The sequence below is a fragment of the Serinus canaria genome, chromosome 5 (genome assembly GCF_022539315.1).
Source record: "Serinus canaria isolate serCan28SL12 chromosome 5, serCan2020, whole genome shotgun sequence".
Taxonomy (NCBI): Eukaryota; Metazoa; Chordata; class Aves; order Passeriformes; family Fringillidae; genus Serinus; species Serinus canaria.
The window spans coordinates 14,193,800-14,218,986 of record NC_066319.1 but is presented as its reverse complement, the minus strand read 5'-3'; the positions used below and the strand labels follow the sequence as shown (position 1 = coordinate 14,218,986).

The window sequence follows — 25,187 nt, the reverse complement described above, 5'->3', positions numbered from 1 at the left end:
TCCCCAGGCTTTTGAACTCTGCTGTGGGAGTTTACTGAGGATCACTGTTAGATCACCAGTGATGTCTGATTGCTATTCAAAAACTTGCTGTGTCCCATTTGGAGTGAGCTCCAGTTCTTGCTGCAAGGCAAGGGAGAGCACGGAAACAAGTTGAGAATATCATGGCTCACACTGAAACTCTTGCAATACAAAGGGCAGCAAGCCCTTAAGAAAGGGAAACAGGATGGATAATGGAAAACTGGGTCATAAGCTTTCTCATTGTTACCTTCCCTGCTTATTCAAGTGACTTTCTGGATAAAGCAGGTGTTCCATAGAAGTTTCTTGCTGATACTACCTCCTAGAAGTTTTAAGGATGTACTTACAACAAAATAAGGGAAAATAGTTGTAGCTTTAAAAAAAGCATCTTAAGTGGTGGAGAAACTCATCCATCTGGGAAGGCACAACAGGGCCTTGGTGAGATCTTTGCCATGTTAGGAAGCTGCAGATGATAGTCTTGAGAGCTACCCTGTGAGTATGTAAGAAGCTACTTATAGGGTGGCTGCAGTGAAAGGTTGTCACCTCCTGTGCCTGACTGGGGAGAGCTTTTGGGAGAGAATTAGTCCGGCTTTTTTTGTGGTGCATCTAAATATCTTTATCTGCTGAAATGCACAGGCTGGTATCTGCATTTTCCTTCCACCATTTCTGGCAAACCTTGGATTAGAGTGACTGACAAAGCTCCTGTGCAGCTCTCCTGAACCAACAGCTGCTGCATCAATATATGGAACAAGCAGAGTACTAATCCCTGGAGACTTAAAAGTGGCTTTTGTATGATAGGGAAGAGAGGGACAGTAGAACTAGTAATAGTGTAGAGTCCTGAAAATGAAACAATTTGACAATAATTATATTGTAACACTTTTGTTGCTGACCTATCAGCACCCAGGGACAGCTAAGCGAGTTACACACAGTTGTTTCAATTTAGACCTCAACAGAGCCTGTTAGGGATTTAATTTAATCAGAAAACACAGCCTAAGCATTAGAAAAGACTTCACTTCAGAATTCAGTAGGGTTTATTCTACAAATCTTAGATCAATGCCAATGATACAAGTTTTATGAATTCTCATTAAAAATACAAGTCAGTATAAAGATTCCAATAGTAATATAATGCATGATGATTCAGTTTCAAAATTTAAGGAATGAATCTGTGTTTTGGACCATGCTACAGAAAAGGGGAACACAATGTAGAAAGAATATTTTGTTTACCTCCCTTTACTTGAGGAGGGGCCTGTGCCTTATTGCCACAATACCTGAAAAAGCAATATGAAGTGCATAGCAGCCTTGCCTGTACATTCTCTAGGCAAAACTGTTGAATTTAGTATCATAGTCCTCCTCCCCCTAGTTCTGGTCATTAAGGTATACTTTGATAGCCTGATATCATTAAAATAACTTAAAGCTATTGCAATACCATCCCCAAAAATGGTTATAAACATCAGTCCTTGGAGCTGTAAAATGTTCTTGTGATGCACTGACACTTTTTCACCATGTTGACCATTTTGCCCAGTCTTTCCAGGAGCACTAAATACATTCCAATTAAAGGTGAATTAGTTCCATATTCAAAACTCTCCTAGGATTTAAATGAAGTCTCAGTGCAGTCTAATATTTAAATGTGTTGTTCATAGCTTCAGGCACAGTTAGAATGTAAATCAGACCTGTTTTCTTGACCCTAGCCCTCTGATGTGATGGAAGGTGTGCTAGCTTTCAAGGAACAGCTGGAATTTGGCGCCAGAATTGCTAGACCAAATGCTTTGGATTGGGGAAGAACAAAAGTACCCTTTTTTTTTTTTCTGGGAGCTGCCTGCACTTACAAGGGGATTCGGCTTCATAAAGCCACACCCTAAACCTAAATTTTAGAGAAAGTTTAGCTCTCACAAGAGGTAACTCTTGACAAGATGTGCACCTCATCCCCCAAATGCTGTAGTACATCTGTATATTCCCAGTGACATTTCCACCCTGTCAAGACCACTGGGCATCTCTGGTTGAGCCCAGTCATTTCTGCAGCAGAACCACGCGGACGGCGCAGAGCAGGGATCGTGCATGGATCTGCAGCAGCACACAGGGAACGAGGCTGAACAATATGCACACAGTTCTGAACAGGACTTTGGTGCAGACAGTGATGCTTAACTGAAACTCAGCTTTTACCAAAAGATTGTAGCGTAATACAGAAATCTGAAAGAAAAGGGTCAAAAGAAGCCGCTGACTTCCATGCACCAGTTAAAGAAAAAAACCCTCTTGCATAAACGGAGCAGCAGCACAGAACAAGCACCCATTTGGCTACACCAATACATCTTTTCTGCTGTAGAAATTTTCAAAAATTATCCACCCAACATCATACTACCATGTTTTAGCATCATACCAAAATGTAGTATTAAGCCATCATGCAGGTTTGGGGAATTTCTTCTGCTGTACTGAACACTGCTGTGCTTGCTTTGAATACATATTGTCAGTCTGATTTGTCTTTGTAGTAGATGCATCTTTAACAGTCACATTTAATCTGAAGTAAAAAAAAAGTTCAGTAGCCCATATGGGGCTGTTGTCCAGTCAAAGTGACAAAAAAATACAAGGTTGTCATTAAACTGCATATATTTGAGAAAAGGGGGTTACTTTGCATTTAAGTCACATTTAATACAAGACAAGTTGGTCTGAAACTGTGAACCGATTCTACTTAGAACAAAGTATGGCACAGATTCCCAATACCTATGGACACTGTGTAAATAACACATTTTTCTCTTTGCAATGATTATCAATTCGCCAAAAACAGTATAATAGTCAAAAGGGAAGGGTGAAGGAAAACAGATTTAGGAGAAGAAATAAAAATGCCTAAGAATTGAAAATAAATGACTTCTTTTGTAAGAAACTTTATTTAACTTCATTTTTAAAAATGCATTCTCTCCTCAGAACAAATGCCACCATAAAAAAAAAAAGATTGCAGTAGCACACACTTGCACTCAAAAGGAAACATGCAAAACTGATGGCTGAAAAATTTTTGCATAAAAATCGAAGACTTCAGGCAAAAGTTTGCCCTTGTGTACCTTTAGGGACCCCAGACCATGAACAGCTTTCAGTGCAATGTCTCTTGCTTCCAATTGGTGGGGAAACATATGGCAGGAGCTTGTCTTCTGACAGCTACACTCTCCCAGATGTCTGAAGCAAAAACAGTCTCAGCTATGTTTTAAAACATCATTGTTAACCTGTTGCAGGAAGTACAAACAGAATTCAAGAAAATGTCAGAATCCAGTGAAGAAAAACTTTTGAGATCTACCCTGTGCCATACACTTCTTAAAAAAAAATTAGACAGAAAAACAAATTTTATTAATACACCCTCTTTAAATTTTTTATTTCTGAAAGCAGCTTTTTATGCAAATCAAAAGCAGTTCCTGAGTAACTGCAGTAAACAGTGTCTTTTAAATATATTTGCGCCTCAGCTCTTCCGTTTTGGTTCTTCCTTGTTTTTCTCCCCAGTTTTCAAGTTTAATCTCAGTTCTTTTTCAAAAATGTGCAAGTTCAGTTAGCATCGTTTCCAGAAGTCCACAGCTTGCAGGTCTTCCTGCAACAACTCTAAGATCTGCACATACCTAGGCTGTAGTCCTACCCTATTGCAGGCTTTGCTCTCAGACCTGTACAGGATGTGCCCTCACGTCTTCTTCAGCATGCGCCGGGACTGCCACGTGTGGAACTTATTGTAGGCTGTCTGCAGCATCTCTTCTATATGACTTACCAACTGAAACAGGAAAAGAGAGAAAACATTGTCTCAGCTGCTGGAAAAGAGATCCCCTCCCCTTCCTTTCAGGTGCATTCTTGCTTTTATCCACTATGAGTAATCTTGCTAAAATCAGAGAAAGGACCTTGAGGCTCTCTTGCAAAATATCCATAGAGGGAGCAGTGCAGAGAGCTGCTGAACTGAAAGGTAAGGGGGAAGTGACACTTCCATTGTGCTGTCTGTTCTGGTATTTAGTCTGTGACCACTTAAAAACTGATATGGAGAGACTTCTGAAGTTGTTCAAGTTCTACTTCACGGTGGAAGTGAAAAATGAAACGTGACTTCCTCTTTCTTTTTATCAGTCCAGTAATTTCAGGTTACAGTTCTTGTCAGTTGCTGGAATCACTCAGCAAACTGGAGAGGGAGAGGCAACAGCGTAACTGTGTACCCAATTTCCCTCTGTCCATTTCCTAGTCAACAAAAAAATTAAAATGCCCTAGCATAATAAGTAACAAAGCTATCATCCTCTCATAGTTAAGAATGAATTATTAATATACACCCAACATAATTAAACAGTACTTTCCCCTTACGTTTGTGCTTAAATATTGTCTCCGAATCTTTTCTTGGAATGGGCAGAGCTTTGTAACCTGAAATCTTTCCAAGTTGCTCCTCATTTTCACAACCTGATAGAGACAGAAACCAGTATTAAAATACTAAAGAATTACAGTAAGACAGAAGTTTCATTTCCTTTAACAAGGTGTTCTCCAACAAAACACCCTCTAACTAATTCCGGGGCTACTTCAACTTTGTGTAGTTTGAGGAAGGAAAGTTATTCAAATATCAGTCTCTAACACTTCTCTGTATTTTTGAGATAAGTGCAGTATGACTAAAAGTGCAGTGTGCCACTCTGATTACTACATCCTTAATAGACACTATAAATAGATACAAGATATTCACAAAATGGTGGGGTTTTTTTCAAGCAAAGCCTGGATTTTCAGGCCACATTTGCAGCAGACATGCAAATGTATCTGAATGCAAATTTTAATCTTTGTTATCCATGTGAGGTCAAAAGTAACAGAAAAATAGTTCCAGTCATAGACCTGGCTGTAGACAAACATCTGTCTTTGAAGAAACTTAGTTCTCAAACACAGTGTGTGTTCTGAATGTTATGACAGTGATTTTTGCAGTGGATAGAAGAATAAGGGAAACTTGCTTGTACTGTCACTGTGGAGGCTGTATTTTGGAGCTGAGGAAGGGAGGCTTTAATTTTTGTGTTTTAAACTGGAATGAGAACCCTGCAGTTGCAACTGAGCTGCCCATTCTGTTTAAAACTGGCTAACAGCTACTGCTCCTAAAGGGAGCTAACAGGCAGGCAGGGACAAGGATGATTTTATTTAATAGTACCAGCAGAACTGCTGAGAAAAAGGTTTCACATTATTTTGTGACCTTCAGTTCTAGGGATGAGTAAGTGCTGCACTGATTTGAGGCATGTGTGTATTAGTTCCATACTTCAGTAATGACAGCCATTCTAAACCATGGTCATTCTAAACCACATCATAACCAGGGGCCATAAGAGGAAGCTCTGCCTTACCTTTTCTTCTAGGAATGGTGTGTTAACAGGAAAGCAGGACCAGAAGTGTCGTAGCAGTTCCCCTACTGCCACATACAAGTGTTTTAATTCAGACTGAATGTCATTTGGCACCATCTCTGCAACAGGAAAAAAGTTTTTTCACATCATTCAAATCATCCTATGAAAAATGAGAACTAAGGCTACTGAAGGAGCTCAGTGATGTACACTTCCACTACAGTCACAGAATGACTGGCTGGGAGGGGACACTGAGATGCCTCACAGCAATTAGATCAAGACTATCAGCAGCTGTTAGATCAGGTCAGCTGCTATTCATGGCTCTATACTTGAAAGCTTGTGTATTATTTAGGAAGATCCATGCCAGGCAAAGAATGGACACCAAGCCTAATCCAGGATTAGAAGCAATATATTTGTATTGTTTAAACAGTGTGGCAGTGCTGCTGCTGGCTTGTCCTAACAGCACAATGCTAAGAACTCTGTGGTGGGTACTTCCAGTTTTTCCTTCTATCTTATGCTGGCAATATGGTTACAGCATGTGAAAGATGAAAAATCCAGACAGGAAAAAAGAACTGTGTTCCAGACATTCTTAGAGAAGAAAGGGTGACAGGGTTCAAGAACAAAGAGCCACAGCTGTAAAAACCCAAACAAAAAGTACAAGTAGTCACTGAGGATGAACACAGTGAACTGAACAGTGAATATCAAATTTTAGGATGAGGCTGTTAAAAGAAAGAAGTGGTGGTCAGGCTCAAAGAAGTGAAGTGTAGGACCCAATGTGTCAATTAGGATGGGTAAGAAAGCCTCACCACTGCTTGCTGATTCCTTTTATTTCAGTACCATAAAGAACTCATACTTGCTTTTTCAGCTGTCTGAATTACTTTCTGCTGCTTTTCAGACCAAGTAAGACAAGATAAACTGGAAAACTGTAATAAATCCCAAGAATAGGGATTCATCTGCTGTGAGACTGAAGAGAGAGGAACTCAAACTGGCAGCAATGTGACAATAGGGAAAGGTGTGGTTGAATGGAGGTGTGAGAAAGACAGGCTTTCTTGCAGTCTACAAGGAAGCTGCCTTTTTTTTTCCACAGCAAGCTGTGAATCTTAAATGCAGGCTGCAAAAAACTTAGTTTCAGATTATTATCTAGGCTTTGCTTCCTTAAGAGTTTCCACAGAGTATGTTATATTCTACAATCCAGGGGAAAAAAAAAAGCTGAACAAGTAAAACCCCACATCTGCAAGACAATTTGGTATTTATCAGATGTTTCTGTCATTTCTTGCTGTGTAAAATGTTCTCTTGTTCCCTTGCCTCAGTGCTGGTCTAGCCATTACCACCCCCATGGTGAGGCTAGTGGTGGCATGGTGCTTTTCTTTTGTTGCTGGAACCCAGTACTACTCCAGCTACACATTTCCATAATTTATCACTACCACTGTAACATGTTTTAAGGGAGAGATGAAACAGCAAGCCAGCTAGTGCTGTGCAATGGACCAGGATACAATTAAAGCATTAGACATCCCAAATCCTTACGGTTTATGGCTTGCTGTGTTCCACCCTGCATAAGTGCTCCTCCAGGTGACAGGACTGCAATAGTGCTGGCAGCATCACCACTTGAAAGAACCTGGAGAGAAAGGGAACAAATATTTCAGGTCACTTTTTCTAATAAATTCTTTTTAAAATAAGATTAGTTGAATACCTACACGGAGGTTCAGGTTCTGCTCTTTTCCAGAATTGTGCTATTGCTTGTTTGCAGTGAAAACTCTCCAATTAATTATACCTTTTCTCTGCCTAGACCTTGAACATGCTGTGCACATACTCTGAAATAAGACAGACTATTGCTATGCAGAAGTGTAGCAGAATGCTGCTTTACTTGGGGCCAAACTAGATTTGCAAACAGCTAAGTTCAGATGCTGGCTGGAGAGATTGGCCACAGGGCTCTGCTGCCCTCCAGGTGCCAGCAGAGAGCTTCTGTGCAGCCCACAGCACACTGACAGCCTAAGTACATTCAGGAGCAAAAGACCAGTTCAATTAAAAACCCGCTCACTGTAACCTCCTATACTTCTCCGAGTGGGATGAATACACTGGCCTGTGCATGACTGTCCTCCTTTACTACCTTATACCTTTACTGTTTCCTCAAAAGAAAGCAGGAACAGAAGAATATAACTGAGCATCAGCAATGACTCAGTTTCCTCTAGTGTAGATTTTAAACATAACAGCTCAAAACATATCATCTAAACCTTTAAAATAAATCAGTTAACAGAAATTGGAGATTACTGAAGTTTAAATTTTTTATGGTAAACTTCAGTTAACACGAGACACAAAACTGTATAGAAAGTAAGATGCTAAGCTAAGATCAAGATCAAGAGGGGCATTTTAAAAATATACTTCCATACCTGAGTTAGTTTGGGTACATATGCTTCCATTTCTTGTCTAATACTCTGAAATGAATTAATTATATCCTGACTAGTTGCATATTGCTGTGATTGAATTGGAGTTGGACCATGGTAATACCTGTGAAGTGAGAAAAGGGAAGGGAAAAGTATTACTAGTAAGAGTAAAGCAAGAGAAAAACTCCTGGACAGTTCTTGTACTGTTTCTAATTTTAGATGCTTTGCAACTGTTACCAGTACTTTATTTATTGACAAAGTACAATATATTGCCACGTGGGAAGAGGCTGGGTTAGGGATAGTATAGCAGCAAATAACAGCTTCAATTGTTGAATCTGTGATCATCATTTTGCCAATGAAAAGCTACCTTTGCCACCAAATTCTGGAAATATCATTAGAAGGAAGCAATTCACATCACTTTCAACTAAAATTAATGTAAATTAAGTTAGGTGCACATGTGGAACTGTTCTCTTTCTGGTAGTACTGCTCCTTTTCTGGTGTTACACCTAAGGTTTTCAAACTCAAAAGTCTAGAAAACAGAAGTACTACCACTAGAAAAATCTTAGAGTAGTGAGCAGCCCAAACTATCCCAACTGCGCTTTTTTGCCTGGGAGAGGATTTTTCTTGGAATTCCATATATTTTCATATGTAACACATTTTTCCACTGAAAGCTGCAATGATGTGCAGAACAGTGAACAGAGCTGTTCGGCTCTCACTGAAATTACATGTCAAGGTCATTCATGTTGGCTTAGAGACTTAACCCTCTGAAAAGTAAGATGGAATTTGGCAGGGGTGTTGGACTAGATGATCTCCAGATGTCCCTTCTTACCCCAACCACTGAGAAATAAAACTACAAATTTAAGGGGAAATTGGTTTATGCAAAGGCTCATATTAGGTTTCTAAAGTCAGTTGTAACACAGCTGAGTGTGGCACAGTAGGGACTAAATCAGCTGGTCCTATGTGGGCTGTGATGAAACCCCTGCTGAAATAGCTGTGCATTATTTTAACTTACCTATCAGACTTCTTTAAGTTTAGTGCAATAGTTTTAACGCTATTATTCTTTGATAAATCTTCGTATTCAATGGCCTCCTGCAGTTTTACCTAAAATTAGCCAAATAATGATACATGTTACTGATGAAGGCACAAATCCATACATCCAGTGCTTTCTTCTGGTGCATCAAGTTTGAGCTGAAGGGTTACTAAAACCTTAAAGAAAACCCAGGTATAGAATGGCTCATGCCTACCCTCCATAGGGAGTGATGCCCAGTGTTGTTCAGGATGGGCCATTTGGAAGTCTTGGCACTGCTGCTTTTTCTCCAGATTCTGCTAAAATTAAGGCAGTCCCTGCCCCTTCCAAAACGTGTTCCAAAAAGTATACATAGATAATCATTTGTGCTCTCTATTTATGTCCATCTAACTCCAGATCAGCAGAAATACTCACGATTTAATAGCTGGTGCATAGGAGTCTAAGGCTAAAACCACAGTAATTACCCCAAGCTATCTGGTGACAGCAGAGCTGTGGAGTATTAGCAGTGAGAGGTAACAGCACAGTGATATCAGACTTTGTACAACTAGAAAACTATTTCCAAACTCTCCTGTTCTCCTGCTACTTTCACTCTCCTTTTCATCACATTTCTTCTAGTGTTGCAATATAATTTTCTGCTCAGTAAAACTTTACAGCTTTTGAGGAAAGTCAAAGACTACCCCCACACTTGCCAACACATGGATTCTACAAGGTTTTCTCACAATACAACCAAGTTTTGAGTCTCTATGATGTTTTCTGTTTAGGCTGTCAGCTCCCAGAAGTCAGTTTTATAGCAATTCCAGTACTCTCTTCCACTTTGTGAGCTGCTCTGGTTAGTCTAGACCAGGCTGTTGCCCTCTATTTCACTGCATCAGGTGTCACTACACTCAGCTCAACCTCACTTCAGTTTCTGACTAAGATGAAGGCTGTCATGTGCCAGTTTCATCATCCCCTCCACAAACAACACACTTGACAGGTTAATATTGGTGCTTGAACACCAATATCCTTTTCTGATGGATGTTCTCTAGAAGTTTTCAGGCATTTGAAAGAAAAACAAAAGGAAGGGGGCTGAAAATAGAACTGCAGCAAATGGAAAGAACCAGATTTCTGAGTCCAATCTGAAGTATCTTACAATTTTTTACTTTCATTGGACACTACTGAAGAGAAAAACAGCACAATACTTCAATGTGTAACTTATTTGTGTTTACTAACAGAGGTAACAAGACTTCTTACAGGCTGTCAGGTTGTTATTCTATATACTTCTAAACAAGGCTAAAAAAGTTTTACTTCAGATGTGTCATAAACCAAGTAAGGAACTTTCAGCAATTTTTTGAGAGACAGAGCTTCCAGTTCCATTCAGTTAGAATCACATCAGCTAACTTTATACCTTTTTCAGTGGTGGCTGAAAGAAATCTGAATCCCTGGAGTTTCCATCCGTACTGCTGGTCTCACTGTAATGGTCATTTTGTGCTTCTCTTAAAATAGAGAAACAGCATTAAGAAGAATTCACCTCACAGGAAACTTAAGATACAAGCTAGAGACAAAGTAAATACATCTGTTTCAAAAACTTCATATGCACGTTCATATACTTTTTTCCCCTTATGTCTTAATTTCTAGCAGTTGGTGTAGACAGAAGGAACCAACTCCTCACATTAACCCTGTTTGTCACAGGGGAAATTCCATAGCAGGGGAAGGTGCTGGTCCCTCTCTTCAGAAATAGCAGCATGCCAACAGTGCATGTGGGACACAGCAAAAGCATGGCTAAGTTAGAAACACTTTGTACACACAGTTATGCAACCAGGTATTAGCAGAGCTCTGGGAGCCCTGCAGTACAACTGTCCAGGAGCCCTATCCTATTGTGCCTTTCTGAACTGAGAAACAGAAACACACTTTGCCCAAAAGAGGTTGCTGAAGGTGCAGGGTACAATTTGTGCAAAACAGAAGAACAATGTGAGGGAGCCCAGCTAAACAGAAGGAAGTAACTAAGATCTCTCTCAGTTAAGGTCTGTAGGATTTGGATGGAGTAGTAATCCTTACTGGTTGTCCATAAAGCAGTTGTAGAGCAGGTGACCTGACAGGTGGTTTTGGTCAGAGGCAGAGTACTGCACCTGAGGAGTCTTTCATCTGCTCCACCTATGCCACACTGCAGGAAGCCCCAGCAGACCTGCTCCTGGAAGGCAGGAAATAGGAAATCCCTGCACCAAACCTCACCTCCACTACTTCTGCTGCCTTCACCAGGGCTAGACATCTAAGGTACAGCCATTCTTTTCTTTTTAATCTGCTTTATATCATGACTCAGTTAAAAATAGCAGTCATCATTTCAAACAGCTCTGAAAAACTTCTATAAAGTAAAATGAAACCTAAAGGTATTTTCATTTTTAGAGGAAAATAATTCATTCATAAAAAATTAAAAGAAAAGGTTGTATGAATAGCTGAAGATGTGCTTTTGTTTTAAAGTCCTTAAAATTGACTCTAAAAATCTATTACACAATGTTGAAACTTACTGTTTCCTGAGGCCAGCTGCAAGGACCATGGCACTGTGATGATTAAAGCGTTTTATGATGGCAGCATTGCTGCTTTCTCTAGCAGACTTTGAGGCATTTGATGTAGAGGCCACAGAAGCAACACCATAGCCCTACAGAGAAAACAACATTAATTCCCTCTTGGCCCCCAGAGAAGCAGGCCAATTCTGTTTTCCCTTGAGTCAGGAAGCCGCCTCCTCTGCATCACCATTACCCAGAGAATTGTTTTCCTACTTTTGCCCCACCATCTCCTTATGTACTTTGAAAAATCTCCAGTGACTATTTTATTCTGCTAACACTTGGCAATTTAGAGGTGTCAGAGAGAAGGTAACAAGTCTTATACAGGTAATTTTATAAGTAAAAACTGAACTAGTTTAGAAAAAAATTAAGGATCACCTGTGCAAAACAGGCATTGATGGCAAGGAAAAGATAGCAATTATTTTACTGGCTGATTTTTAACATCTAGTGGGACACCAGCAGCCTACAGACTAAAATATACCTGTCAGGAGGATGTGATACCACTAGAAAATTCAAAAAACTTCAAGCCTTAAAATGCTGGCAGAGTTCCCCACTTGCCATGTAACATTTTACCCTATGGGCTTGCTGTTAATCAGCCTCAAAAGCAAATCAGGGGCACTTCAAACACACCTATCCTAAACTCATGTTCAGTTTCAGACTGGTAGCTTTGGACAACTCCCACAAAAAGAAAAAGGAAAATCCAAAAATAGCCACAAAGAAACTTAAAAATGCAGCTTCATTATTAACTACAACTGAACAGTTTCAGTTACATCAACTGCAGAAAAGCACATCTCTAGTTACTTCACATTATGGTACACCATTGATACAAATTGTTTCAACTTGTTCTTGGAAGCAGGTAATAATTCAAGTTAGTTGTAATTTTAACAAAAAAAGGTATCTGAAGCTAAACAAAGAACACTGCATAAAGTGTCCTTCAGTTAGGCTGAATCAAGTAGCAGTGTTGAAAGTAAGAACAAATCAAAGACATTTTTTCTGGTTTGTGCTACTCTTCTGTACATTGTCACAGACTCTAAAAAGTAGGAAAAAACCAAAGAGTTCACTTTAGACTAAGAAGCCAAAGGAAAGAGCAATTCTTTAAAGAAGGGAAGTCTTGTATTTATAGCTGCACACCAAGGCAGATGTGACCAGAGGTCCTTGAGCACAGTCTCCATTTCCCTTCACAAAAACAACAGCAGGAATGTTGAGTACCCAGCCACTGCAACTGCCTAGTAAGGGATTTGTTTCAGAATTAGCATCTGTAGTGGTTTTAAAAGAAATACCCACTTAAATGTAACTAAGGAAGGGGTATGGTTTTCTTCTGGATTTTTTATTTGTTTTCCCAAGAAACTTACTTCATCTAATGTTTTATCTTCCAAAGCTGTTAAATCTATCAGAGGGTTTTTCACTCCTTGAGACACCATTGCTTTTAACCCTGTGTGAAACAAATTTTAAAAAATCATGAAAAACTGTATCTAAACAAACAGCATCACTATGGGATCATTAGGTTATATTTAATCTTTAAAAGAAGACAGAGGTTCTGCACAGGGCCAAATAACACTGGGACTAAAACTTAAAACCCTTTTAAAAGTTCCATTTGAAATAAGCACTAAATGTGGGAAGTTACTCCAAAACATCTTCCTACTAATTAGCCCAGTTTTCACCAACTTCTACACATCACTGAACACTGATTAAAAAAATAAATTGAGATGCAGTTATAGTAGTGGGATCTAGGAAGCAAAAATTGCATTTCTTCTAATTTTGGCACTGTTCTGCTGCCCTGCCTGGGTAGTATGACAGCTTATATCTGGTGATAGCTTTGACTTGTGAAGGGTTTTGCAATCCTAATGGAAGGCTTTCAATACATATTATGGAATGGTGGTAAGTGATCCCAACTCTCCACATTTCTGTATCATCAGAAACCTATCTCAAAAGTTCCTTAAAAACTTGAGCCAGATAATATGTTAGAATTTCAGATTAAAAAGACTGACAGAGAACAAGGATGACAACTCCTCTGGAAAATTTGGACTAATAGAAATCTCATTTACTAAAACCCCATCTATAAAAAAAGCTGTACCTGTTGTAAATTGTGCACATACCACAAAACAAAACCTATTATGTACACAGAATTATTCCATAGTAACTGATGGCACATAATCAATCTACCAGGATGACATGCTATGGAGTTTGTAGTCAAGCTTACTTCTAGCGCTGCCACTTTCCGAAGGTAATTTGTTCAAAGAAATGCTCTCACTATGAAACATGCTCAGAATGGCAAAGCTGTGGCTAACTTGCCATGACCATCTGTATCTTTCAGAGAGAACCAGCTTACCTTTCTCATCCAGTTTGGCACATTCTGCAAAGAGGTCTTTTGAGCCTGTATTGAGCCTGTCCCGATGAAAATAATGAGACTGAAAAAATCGTGTCCAGAATTCTCTCTCAGTCATGTTATGTGGAACATTCTCTGCATATTTCATTTTTACTGTGAATAAAACCCAGAACAATTACAAACTGTTCCACAAATCTTAACATGCTATTTTATATCACCATTTCCTTGATGGCTTCCTTGCTTTCTGGCTGCCGCCATTTACTCCCGTTAAATGGAAGGGACTGCAGTAGTTAAGCAAGAGTGAACAGGTACTCATTTACGCCTATAAATCTTTGAAAAGTACAGATAACATTGGACTGAACACTCTTGAATTGCCCCCACACTAGGGGCCAAAATGAATCTGTGTCAATGTTCATTACAGTGGATGGGAAATGATGGAAACAGGTTCTTTTTCCTCCCAAAGGTGATTTCATGAAAAATAACGATTAATTGGAACGCTGAGTAGGAGAGTGTCATGGAAATCAAACATTTACTCACAATTTAAAAAACAAAAAGTCAACACAAGTTAAAATGTTTTCATTTATTAAAATCTCATGTGAACATTTTAGTCTTTCTACAGTAAGACAGTAAAAAGACTAATCTTAAATTGATGTGTTTGGTATGTAAACACTGCTCTTACCTGCAGGGTATGTCCGAAATATGGATTCAATAATATCCGAAGTCAAGTTGTACCTCAGCCCATTGCAGCCGTCTGTCTGAGGCCGTACATCAGCCTGAGGAAAAGCACACACAGGGAATAACAGTCTGGATGTTTTCTCTAACTGGAGAAGGAAAAGAACTGGAATCTTGCAAGCAAGGTCTGCTACAGGTAAAATACTCTTCTTCCTCCAGTAATCCATAGCGTATTTGATCGTCCATAGGTATTTTAGAATGAGGAATCAATGAGCAAACATGAATTACTTTATTATACTTGTCATTTAAGGGATGATTTAACAAGCAGACTGCAGGCTTTAGAAAGCAAAGAGCACTCCATTGGTTGAAACAAGGTATGCTTAATTAATTTATACTTATTCTTGTGTCAAAGTTAAAGTAAGTAAGCATACTGTATATGCTTACTTACTTTAACATGTTTTACTGTTAAAGTAAGTAAGCATATGTTTACTGTATATGCTTACTTACTTTAACATGTTTTATTGTTCACTCAACAATTCAGCTAGTGAATGATCAGTGGCTAAAATGAAGTGACAAAAAAGGATGGCTCTTATGGCTCTTACACCTTATTCCCTTATACTATAAGTATACATAGTTGTATACAAAAAACATCTTAGTATAACTGGTGAGTAACACTGAATTTAAAGCTTGAGGATTAGCCTTTGTCAGAACTTTGAACTTAGATCTCAGTGATCTCTTTAGGAAGCTCTGGAGGAGGCGAGTGCTCTGTCCAGTTCTCAGAAACAGGAAAAGTACGTGATTGCTAAGGCTGCTGCCTTTTCCTCCTTTTCCTGTGTACCTCAAGCCTAGCTTTTGTACCATCTTCTTCCTAGGCTAACATGCATTCTGAGCAGAGCCAGTCAGATTTAACTTGAATTGGGACACATAAATATCTAAGATATCCTCTTCACAAATGCAGGGAACACAAACATAACCAGGTGGTTTAAAAACATTTTAGTTTTCAAGGTTTGGTGGGTTTACTTTTCACTGTGGTTTCTTTTTTTTAACATTAAGGTGTAATAATAATGGGAGACAGGAAATCAGAGCAATCAAATTTGTCTGGCAAATGATTCAGGTATTTCCATGGGGGGAAAAAAACAATCAAATGGTTGTAGAGCAGCTAAATTAAACCAATTCCTAACTCCTCTTTCCCTCCCAAATCCACTGTGAGCATAGTCATTACAAAGGTAGAATTGGGATTCCATCTAAAGAGTCCTATCTGTGAGTTTTGTTGCAGAAGCAGAAACATATCTCTGTGTGAGCAATCTGAAGTTGTACCTAGATTACTTTTAGACTGCACTGAATTTACTGAAGCACGATTTCTACAAATGGGTAAAATAACTGAAAGTCAGAGAAAGAAAACAAGAAAATGAGCTTCTATATACATAAATTGTTCTTTAGGTAGCTGAAAGCATGTACTGATTTAAAAAATTGGGAAGGGAATAAAACCCATATGTGGAAAGGTTCATTTGTGCATGTCAATGCTGTCATAGATACGCTCTTTAATTTATTGAGCTCATACATTTTAATCTAGTGACCGTATATTCACATCACTTCTGTTTTACAGAAGGCAGAGCAGCAGTACAAACATCATTTGCCTATTGGCAATTTAAAGTTCAAATCTGGAATATTAAACGGACAAAATTTTGAGGTTGCAGATTAGCAGGAAACCTTTTTTTTTCTCCTTTACATTTGGAATAGTGGAGAGATGTTGAGGAACCAGGAAGGTTCACGTATATGGGAATAAAGTGCATGAGCAGAACTCTCACTCTCTCCAATTTGTTGCTCTAAAATCCTGTAAGTTAAAGGTTCAACATACCAGGAATGCTGCAGAGATGCCCACGTCCTGCTTATTAGGTGCTGCAGAATTATCCCCTGCATTCAGGCTTAAACGGTTGGCCCAGAATTCTTCAGCACTGATTACTTGGCTCACAACAAGGTCTTTATAGAGCTGAAACAAAACCGGATCTTCTTGCAGCATTCTGGTAAAAGAATGTATTGAATAGAATTGAAACACTGCAGAATAAATCACTAGTATTTCCACAACTAACATAAGCTCATAAAAGGAACAGAAACCAAGTTTTCTTTCAAAATGCTGTGCATTTTTTAACAAGACTGTATAAACAATCAATGTCAATAGTACTGTTTGTCTGAAAAGACTGAAGAAATGGATGGTAACACTGAAAGTTAGAAAACAGTAATGCCTAAGGAAAAGTTAATGTGGGATTCATGTCTTGTCCTAAAATATTCTGCGGTGCTTTTGTGTCTTTGCACACCAGGACTGGAATCTCCTGAACTGTAAAAGCACAATGAATATTCTTGCTGTTCCATAACAGAGAAGTATGATGAGAGAAAAAAAAAGGAGATCTGAGTGCTGACCAGTTCTTGGTTTAAGATCTTAAAATTCAGTAGCTACAGAGCTCTATTCTAGTGCAAGAGTATAGATCACAAAATATGTATGGGATAAGATCTCTTAAAACAAATTACCCCAATGTTCATTTATGTTTCTGTGGTAAGAGCAGGATCTTCATCTGTTAATCAGACATAGCACAAATGTGAGACATGTTCTGTGTCACTACTTTCACCAGGGAGCAATGTTTACAGAAGTTATCATCCACATATCAGGTTTCACTACCCAAAATGCAAAGACTATGCACCTGAATCTTCACTCATGCTTAAGCAACTGTTTTTACAGCTGTGTCCCTTATTAGAAACCCACTGGGCTATTTTCAGGGAAGCGTGTATGTGTGTTCACAATCTGCCAATAACCTCACCAGTCTTTATCGTGTACCTCAGGGTCTTGATCAACTGCAAACAATGAAAAAAAACCAGGAGTCTTATGGATACATGGCCTAGGGATGAACAGGGATAAACTGCAATCTGGACAGAATGAAAGCCTTTAGCTGCTCTAAGGACAAAGTAGGATGAAGTGGAAGTGAAAGCTTTGTGGCAGGATTATTATGTTTTAACCACCAGGGTTTCTCCAGTTTTTCTTCTTGTCACAAGTATGGATTAGTGGCAATTCTTACAAATTAGTGTAGCTGAAAGCAGTCTGTTATTCTTGTTATTTCATTAAAGCTTGGAATTTTGGTATGTACTCAACTCTCACATATCAACAAATGAAGGAAGTGCCATGGGAACTCTGGATGTTGTACCCTCCCACAACAGGCTGGATCTTTTCTGCCTGATCTGTTGCAATTAAGCTAATGAAGCCCCATCACCAGACTTGGGCTTCCAATCAAGAGAACAAACTATGGCTGAGGAGGTGCAGGGATTCTGGCTTTTCTGTAACTAGAAAAGCTCCTGATACTTCATGGTGTGATGCTGTAAAACTCCATTTAAGGAGGCAAAGATTCAGAGCTAAGACTGCCCGTGTTCTCAGCACAAATACTGCCAGAAAAAAGGCACACAGCATAAAGAAACAAGTACGGGAACAGTGCCAATGCAGGCTGCACTGCTGCAGACCCTAGTGGTTGCTGCAGTACTGGAACCAGTTAATCCTGATTGTGTCACAGCTCCAGCACAAGGGCTCTTGCCCTTCTGCTGGGAAATCTCCTTGTTAAGATCCAGTCTGTCCCATGAGGCAACACTCTCATGTTTTGAAAAATCTACGCTCAGAGCTAGAAGAGTCTTTGGAAATGGAAGCCATAGACACAGGATTCACAGCAGACACTAAAATGAAGTGAAACTTGTCAGGGGAGATGCAGAGAAGAGAGCTCTGTGGCCACAGGGATTGGATTAACAAACATGTTAAAGGAACGGAAATGTATCTCAAGAGCCCATATGGGAAAAGGACTTAGATCCTCAATATCTTCTCAAACAATTTCTTAGAATAAACATCCTGTACGCCAAATAACAAACTGCAGCCTCTCAAGTGAGATGCATGAAAATACCTAAGAATTTAGTAGTCTATAAAACATCAGGAAAGATTTGAGGGGCAAATTGGGCTTTACGCGGAGTAAAACAAAATCCCCACACTCCATAAAATTTCTGGAAAAGGAAAAAAAAAATCTTTCAAGCAGCTTTGCTAACTGATACATATATATTTAAGAAGACTAAAGAGACAGGCTGCCAGTTGGGTGCTCTCCTCCCATAACTATGGATAAGAAAGACCAGGTGGCAGCCAGACTCGCTGCCTTTACACCTCAAGAACATGTCACTAAGCACACAAGTGTAGTCTCAACATGTGACAGTTATGCAAGTCTCAAGGAACTGCCTGGAAATTGAAAGCAGGGAGATTTTTACTAGGGAAACAAATGCTGTATCATTCATGATGTTGAAATAACAACTGTTAACAGCAAGACACAATAATTAGCTAACAGTTAGAAGAAAAAACCCAACAGATTTTTAGGCTGCTATCCCTTTACCTGTTCTTCTCCTCAAGTTCTTTATTAGCTTTCCTTTTGAACTTGGGCAAGAGCTGTTGAAGAAGATCCTTGACCGCATCTCGCTCCTTCACTGCTGTGCTTTCATTGGAGAAGTGGAAGTTGGTTGTGTCCCCTGCATGCAATACCAGCTGCAGCTGAATTTTAGCTTTGCCTTCTGGACTGATTTTCTGGCCTAGATTGCAGAGAGACAGACAGTAAGTTTATACAAGAAACTGTCTTCCCTAGAGTATTTGCTTATAAGCAGTTATTCTCATCATCCAATTAAACACCATTACCCTGCATGTGAATTGCAGCTGTGAAAATGGAACAGTCAGTCTTTCCCTTGAATTAGATTGAATCCTGCACCTTGTTGACTCTAAAATACAAGCTACAGACAGTAGCAGCCTGTTGCTTAATATCCTTCAGCTCCTGCTCAGGAGTCCTGATTCATCTTTGCATTCCCCACAGCATCCATTAGAAAACTGCTGCAAATGAGGCTGTCATTACCTGGACACTTTAACCTGGAAGCAATCCAGGCTGCTGCTGAAAGGTGACCTCATTCCCCCCTTCTACTTCTTGCTGCTGCATTTCTTGTATGATTGCTAGTGTTTGTGCAGCAAGGTGAACTGATTCACTGAAAAGCACCCCGTTTTGTTTTTCCAGCTGGCCCAGCTCCTGCAGAAGGATAGTGGTAGGAAAGCAGAAGTAGGGTGGGTAGGAGCACATCTGGATCCCAGTTTCCAGTGGTGAGCTAAGTGCAGTTAGCCACTAGTGCTCCCCAAGTTAATCACCAATGCCTCCAAGGTACTACTACACCCTCATGACTCATTAGAAGAATCTAATTCCTGCTTCCATCCTCATACCCAGAGGGAGCAGAGGCTGGGACACCTATACTTATGGACTGTTGTGCTATAGTGACTTTAGTGAAGTACCGCAAATGGCACTAACCTAACTTTTAATATCAGCCCTTTCTCCAGAGCAAGTGGGAGACAGGAACCAGATGTCAACACTAAATCACCTTCTCTATTACAAATTTTAACAAAAATCTCACCCTTTTTTCATTTCAGATGACAAAAAGCACATCTTTCATCTAAGTTAAAAATACTTCAATGCCCATATATGTACATATTTAAAATACAAAGTGCTTAAGTGTAAGTTAATAGCTAAATAAATACTTCACAAAGTTGATTATTATACATGAATGGGGCTTTTAAACTTCTTATCACTCTCATATTTAAGAATATATCATCTTTGTTCTGATTCATCACATGCTTTCGATCATGCTGCAGTGCCTGTATGTGACTTTAAACGGCAATAATCACTAAACCATTACCAAGTGACACACACAACTCACTTTTTATTCCTTCTTTGGCATTAGAGCACATGATATATGAGCACTAATTGGAGCCAGAAAGGCAGCATGCTATAGACATCTACTGCATAGTTTTGACTTGCAAGTACTCTGCTATTACAACAGCAAATGCTTATTCAGAATGTTGCTAGCTAGGCCAAACTACAGAAGCTGACACTTCTGAAGCTATGGTCTGTTGGATGAAAATAAAACTGAGTTCATTTTATATGAAAATCGAAACAGCTTTAGATACTGAATTAAACAGATGACATGCCAGATAGTTTCTGTGTTAGACCGAAAATCCTATATGCTTCCATGATCCTCCTCCCACCCTTCCCTCTACAAGCATATGGCATAGATTATTTTTCTGTTCAATTTATTGCACAAGCTTATCAAAGTTAATAGTAAACGCAGCAGATGTCAGTTAAACATCTGAAGACTGCAGAAGTTCTTTCCTAGCATCCTTAAGCTGGTGATACTTTACCACTGTCCTGATCTCTGCTGCTACAGAGTAGCCTGGCCAGAGCTCCAGACTCTTGCAACCTTGCTGAGGCAGCAATACCTAGCACTGCATGGCAGGTGAGCTTTGTGTGATTTAGGCATCCGTGGCAGTAGTGCTGAGTGCAGCAGGCGAGTGCTCACTCACATTTGATGTCTGCATACATGTGGCTGACGGTGAAGCGGTCCTTGCCCTCGGGTGCCCAGGCAATGCGTTCGGCCATCAGGTACAGGGCCCCATCCTGCTTTTTCTGGCGCACCTTCTTCACTATCAGCAACACTTCTTCAGATGACGTTGCCATTGTGGCTACAATGAGCTGTTAAAAACATACAGTTGAGCTGATTAGCTGTGCTGTAACTCTTTCACTACTCCTATCTATATTAAAGTATTACAGCCCCCATTTACTTGTTCATGCCTATATCATTTTGGGAGTATTTCAGATAAATGTGCTCCCCTCTTTCAGTACAATCAGCAAGTTTATTTAAACAAAACACTCCCACATACCTAAAAAATTCATCTAATTATATTGCTGATACTGCTTTTGATCCACTAAAAGACCCACAAATCTTACGTTTAAACTGATAACTAAATTTTCCTGTTTTACTGTCCTTTTACTGGTTTTTCTAGTTCAGAAGAATACTGAAGCAAGCAATGACGAATTCCAAATCTTCTCTGGCACTGGCAGCAATCCCTTTTTCAGTGGGAATGGCAGATGCTAAGTCATTTCAGAAAAGGGAAGGATATAAGGTATGTGAAAAATCATGAATTTTCAGTTCAGTATGCTAAAGATAAGGTAGCCCAGTAAGACTCAGGTGTTCTTATTGTGGTGGGTTTTGCCCATGGCTTGAACAATGATTTGTACGCTTGACTGCAGCTGGCCAGTCCCTCTCCTCCAAAGTCTGAGGAACTAATGTTACATGTACTACAGCACAATGATAATTCTGTCAGCAGTCTCAAACCAACAAGACTTTGGATACTTGCTGCATTGCTCTCCCCAGCAGTCACTATCATTCCTCTCCCCAGGTTCACCCTACAGCCTTAAATTTTTCAAGAGATAAAAGATATGGCAAGTATTACTACACTCTGGTATAATAGTTTAGTATTACTATACTATTGGTACACTTATCAAAAACGTACATCTTTGCTGAAAATGTTTAGTATGTCCAGTTGCTGTATTTTGTGTATCATAAACTTTACTACTGATGTGCAAAATAATATTTTTCCAGTGCTAATGTGGATGTTGCATGTGCTTCAGAATACCTAAAATATTGCTGGGATGCACACTGAAGTTCAGATTGTAACCTGCATCAGCTATCACACTGCTAGTAGGTATCACAAAATGGTAGTTCTAAGCCTTTAAATTCACATACTTCTTTTTTTCTTAAAAAACCCCAAAAAAACAACAAAACACCAACCAGCAGCAAGACAAGACATTTTATTCTGACAATTTGGACAGTAGCACAGCATTCTTTTTAACAGAAGTCTTACAAGGTCTTGTGCAAATGAGTTAAGTAACACACTAGATGGAAAGACATACTGGCAAAAGGGCTCTGCACTTACAGTTCACTCCTTCACCAGCCATCCAAGGCTTTGCTTAAGAGTTCAGTCATGCTGAGCTGAATGTGGGGTTTCACATCAGCGCCACTGCAGCAGTCTCTAGAACACACTATGCTACATTCAGAGCATCCTTGGTAATACTTCTTTCTCACAGAAAACTGCATGGCATGATTTCAGGACTGTTCCCTAGCATAATCCATTACAGTCTCCCAGCAGCACTATTCCCTTTCAGTGCTATTCACACACCCATTTTATGTAGTTTCCTGTTGTGGGTCTGCAGTCTCATCAGCACCTTATCCTTATTGGAAAAAGGCAGCTGGCCACAGACTCTCAGAGACTGGAAACCTCACCATGTGCAAAACTAGGGATTTGGTGGTTTTCTCCCTTTGTTACTTTATACTCCTTTATACTCCTTTATCCAATGCAATGGAGGCAAAGCCACAGAATACAAAGGAATTCAACCTGTACAGAACAGCAAGAAAAAGGAAAGCATTTCCACAGTCAGGCTCATTCTGATGCCAGCTGCTCTGCTTTTCTACCACGCCATTTCACCTACCTACACCCAGTCTTTTAACTACAGAAGTAAAGAATCAGCAGCTACCAACTTCTCCTTCAGAGCCCTTCTAGTACCCTGCAGTGTGCAATCTGTGAGAGCACAATTATCCCGCAAGTGGCTCATTCCACCTTCTGGGAGGGTGAGCACATGGCTCATGCTGTTCTTCTTTCTGTCACTGCTGTACTTCCTTTTTCCTGCAGTAATTTACAGTGGCAGTGGGATGATACAACTCATAAGCACAGTAAGCATTACCCAAAATGGAGAAAACCCTGAGCTGTCTTTTGAACAGTACATCAGAAAGAATAAAAAAAACTATTAATAATAGGGATTTAGGAAGGTTACCGTCTGTCACTAATGGAAACAAAATGGCTTCGTGTCACAAGAAGTACAGGAAAAATTCTAAAATAGGAATCTTGCTTCAAGATTTCATTCCCTGTCTCCTACAGGGAAGGCTACATCCTTGCTAAGCAAAGCACACACACTCAGCTTTTTTTTTTTTTTTTTTTTTTTTTTTGGGCATGTAAGGCTTTCTATGCAGCAGAGAGCCATCAATGATGTACTTGTGCCTGCCCAAATATCATAACCTCTACATTTAACATCTGAAGTTCCCAAGAATCAGTACTAGGGTTGATGAAACTGCTGCTATGCAGGACAAGAACTGCCACATGCACAAAGAGAAATGCTGTTATTTTGTGGCTTTAAGTGATAATTTTAACCTGCTACAGCATTAGTGTTCTTCAGCAGCTGGTTAAAGTATGAATAGGAAGGTCAGACAATTTATTTTAAATTCCCCAGCAACAGAGCTTGGTCAACAGTTCTAAAAGCGCTTGGATCAACCAGAAGCCCTAACAGTGAGGTTAACTGAACTTAACATCCCCAAGTCAGGCCTGTCTTGGGGATGTTAATTTCAGTTGCAGTTTTCAATAGGAAAGGTCTATCAGGAAGCTTCAGTGTTGGCATAGACCAAAAGAAATGTTCTGTGTGCTTATCCACCTACAAGCCCTCCCCTCCCAGCTCTGTGGGAGCAAACAGCTTCTGGAAATACCATCAAATTCCAACAGCTATTTTTCCTCCATTGCAGTGAATCTTCCTAACCACTCTTAAGATACAGTACCTCTCATCTCTGCTTTTTACAACACCTGTTCTGAACATTCTCCCTTACCAGCACTTTACTCCAGTCTCTTTTCATATGGTTATGTCGAATTCTGAGCAGAAACAAAGAAAATGTTTGCACGTTTTAATAATCCTGACTTGGCCAGGGTGGGCACGGGCTGGCAGGCAAGCTCTGACAGATCAATGCAGGCCTTTCTGCTGCTGGGCTTCCGCTCCCCGCAGGCAACAGCAGAATCATGGAATATCTGTGCCAATAGCCCAGTCTGACCCGCAGCGGCACAGGGACGCTGCCAGCTCCGGGAGTGGGCAGAGCAGCGCCCCGCGGGGTGGCAGGGATCTGTCAGCGGGATGGAGGATTGGCAGCATTGCCGCATGTCCCGGGCACGTCGAGGGGCATGCACGGTCCTGAGGGGCCAGCCCGGCCTTCCCCGGATCCGCATCACCCACGCTCCGGGAGGGATGTCACCCTGCCACGAGACGGGCCCGAGGACACCAGCACGGTCCCGGCGGGGTCGGCCCGGCAGCAGGCGGGGAAGGCGCTGCCACGGCACCTCTTTGTCTGCCGCCCGCACCGGGCCAAGCGCGGGGCGAAGCCCGGTGCCCCAGCAGCGGTGCCGCCGGCGCAGCGCTGCCGTCTCCCCGCCACCGCCCGCGGCCCCGGGGAGCGTAGATCGGCGATGCCGCCGTCCCTTTCGTCCCTTCCCTCACCGCAGCACCGGCCCGGATACCGTCACACGTCCGCCGGGCAGGAAGGAAGCGCGGGAGGCCAAAGGCCGCCGCGGCACCATCGCGACGCGGTCCCGCCGCCCCCGGGGACGGATCGCCGGGGCAGCGCGACCGTGAGGCGGATCGGGCCCCGCGGCCTGCCCGGCACCGCCGTTCCCCCGCGCCGGCGGCTCTTACCGTGTGGGATGCGCTGGGAGCTGCTCCGAGTGCGAGCGGCGCTACGGGGGTCGGGCCGCGGCCGCCGCCGGGGCCATGGGGCGGGCGGGGCGGGCACGTGACCGGAACGGGCCGCGGGGCGCCGGGGGTGGGGCGCGCACCACGTGACAGGGGAGCGGCTCCGAAGCCGCGCGTCCCCGGCGGTCACGTGGCACGGGCGCCCCTCCCGGCCCCCGCCCCGGTCACGTGGCGGCCGCTCCCCCGTCGCCATGACGGCGGCGGGCGGAGGGGCAGTTACGCGGCAGTAAAACGATACCGCCATCGCCCCCCCGCCCCCATCCCCGCCGCGCCCGGCCCGGCCCATTTCCCGTCGTCACCCGTCCGCGCGGGCCCCGCTCGTCGCCCGCCATCGGCCCCGGCGGCCCGTCCTGCTCCGCTCCCGGGTCGGCGGCGCCGCCTCGCTGCGGGGGAGGGGCCTCCCCTCGGCCCCGGCCCGCGCGCCGGGAGGGAGGGGGCGCCGCGCGCGTCACGGCGTCACGTGGCCGGTGGGCGGGTGCGCGCG

The 25,187-nt window shown here is 41.5% G+C and overlaps 1 protein-coding gene across 3 annotated transcripts; it reads right to left on the bottom strand.

Moving 5' to 3' along the window:
- Positions 1-1,028: 1,028 nt before the first annotated feature.
- GTF2H1 (general transcription factor IIH subunit 1) lies at positions 1,029-24,780 on the bottom strand. 3 transcript variants are annotated; one of them, XM_050975423.1, is made up of 15 exons: positions 24,647-24,780; positions 20,665-20,833; positions 18,668-18,860; positions 16,120-16,282; positions 14,269-14,362; positions 13,593-13,742; positions 12,616-12,695; positions 11,228-11,358; positions 10,111-10,198; positions 8,712-8,800; positions 7,706-7,823; positions 6,843-6,933; positions 5,325-5,440; positions 4,324-4,416; positions 1,029-3,754 (listed from the first exon to the last, which is right to left on the bottom strand). In XM_050975423.1, the coding sequence occupies exons 2-15, from the start codon at positions 20,816-20,818 to the stop codon at positions 3,668-3,670; spliced, it is 1,647 nt and encodes a 548-aa protein (XP_050831380.1). In that variant the 5' UTR covers positions 20,819-20,833; positions 24,647-24,780; the 3' UTR covers positions 1,029-3,667. The 3 variants fall into 3 exon arrangements, with proteins under 3 accessions (XP_050831380.1, XP_050831379.1, XP_050831381.1); XM_050975422.1 differs by lacking the exon at positions 24,647-24,780 and adding an exon at positions 23,793-23,941; XM_050975424.1 differs by lacking the exons at positions 4,324-4,416; positions 5,325-5,440; positions 24,647-24,780 and adding an exon at positions 23,793-23,941.
- Between the last annotated feature and the right edge of the window lie 407 nt (positions 24,781-25,187).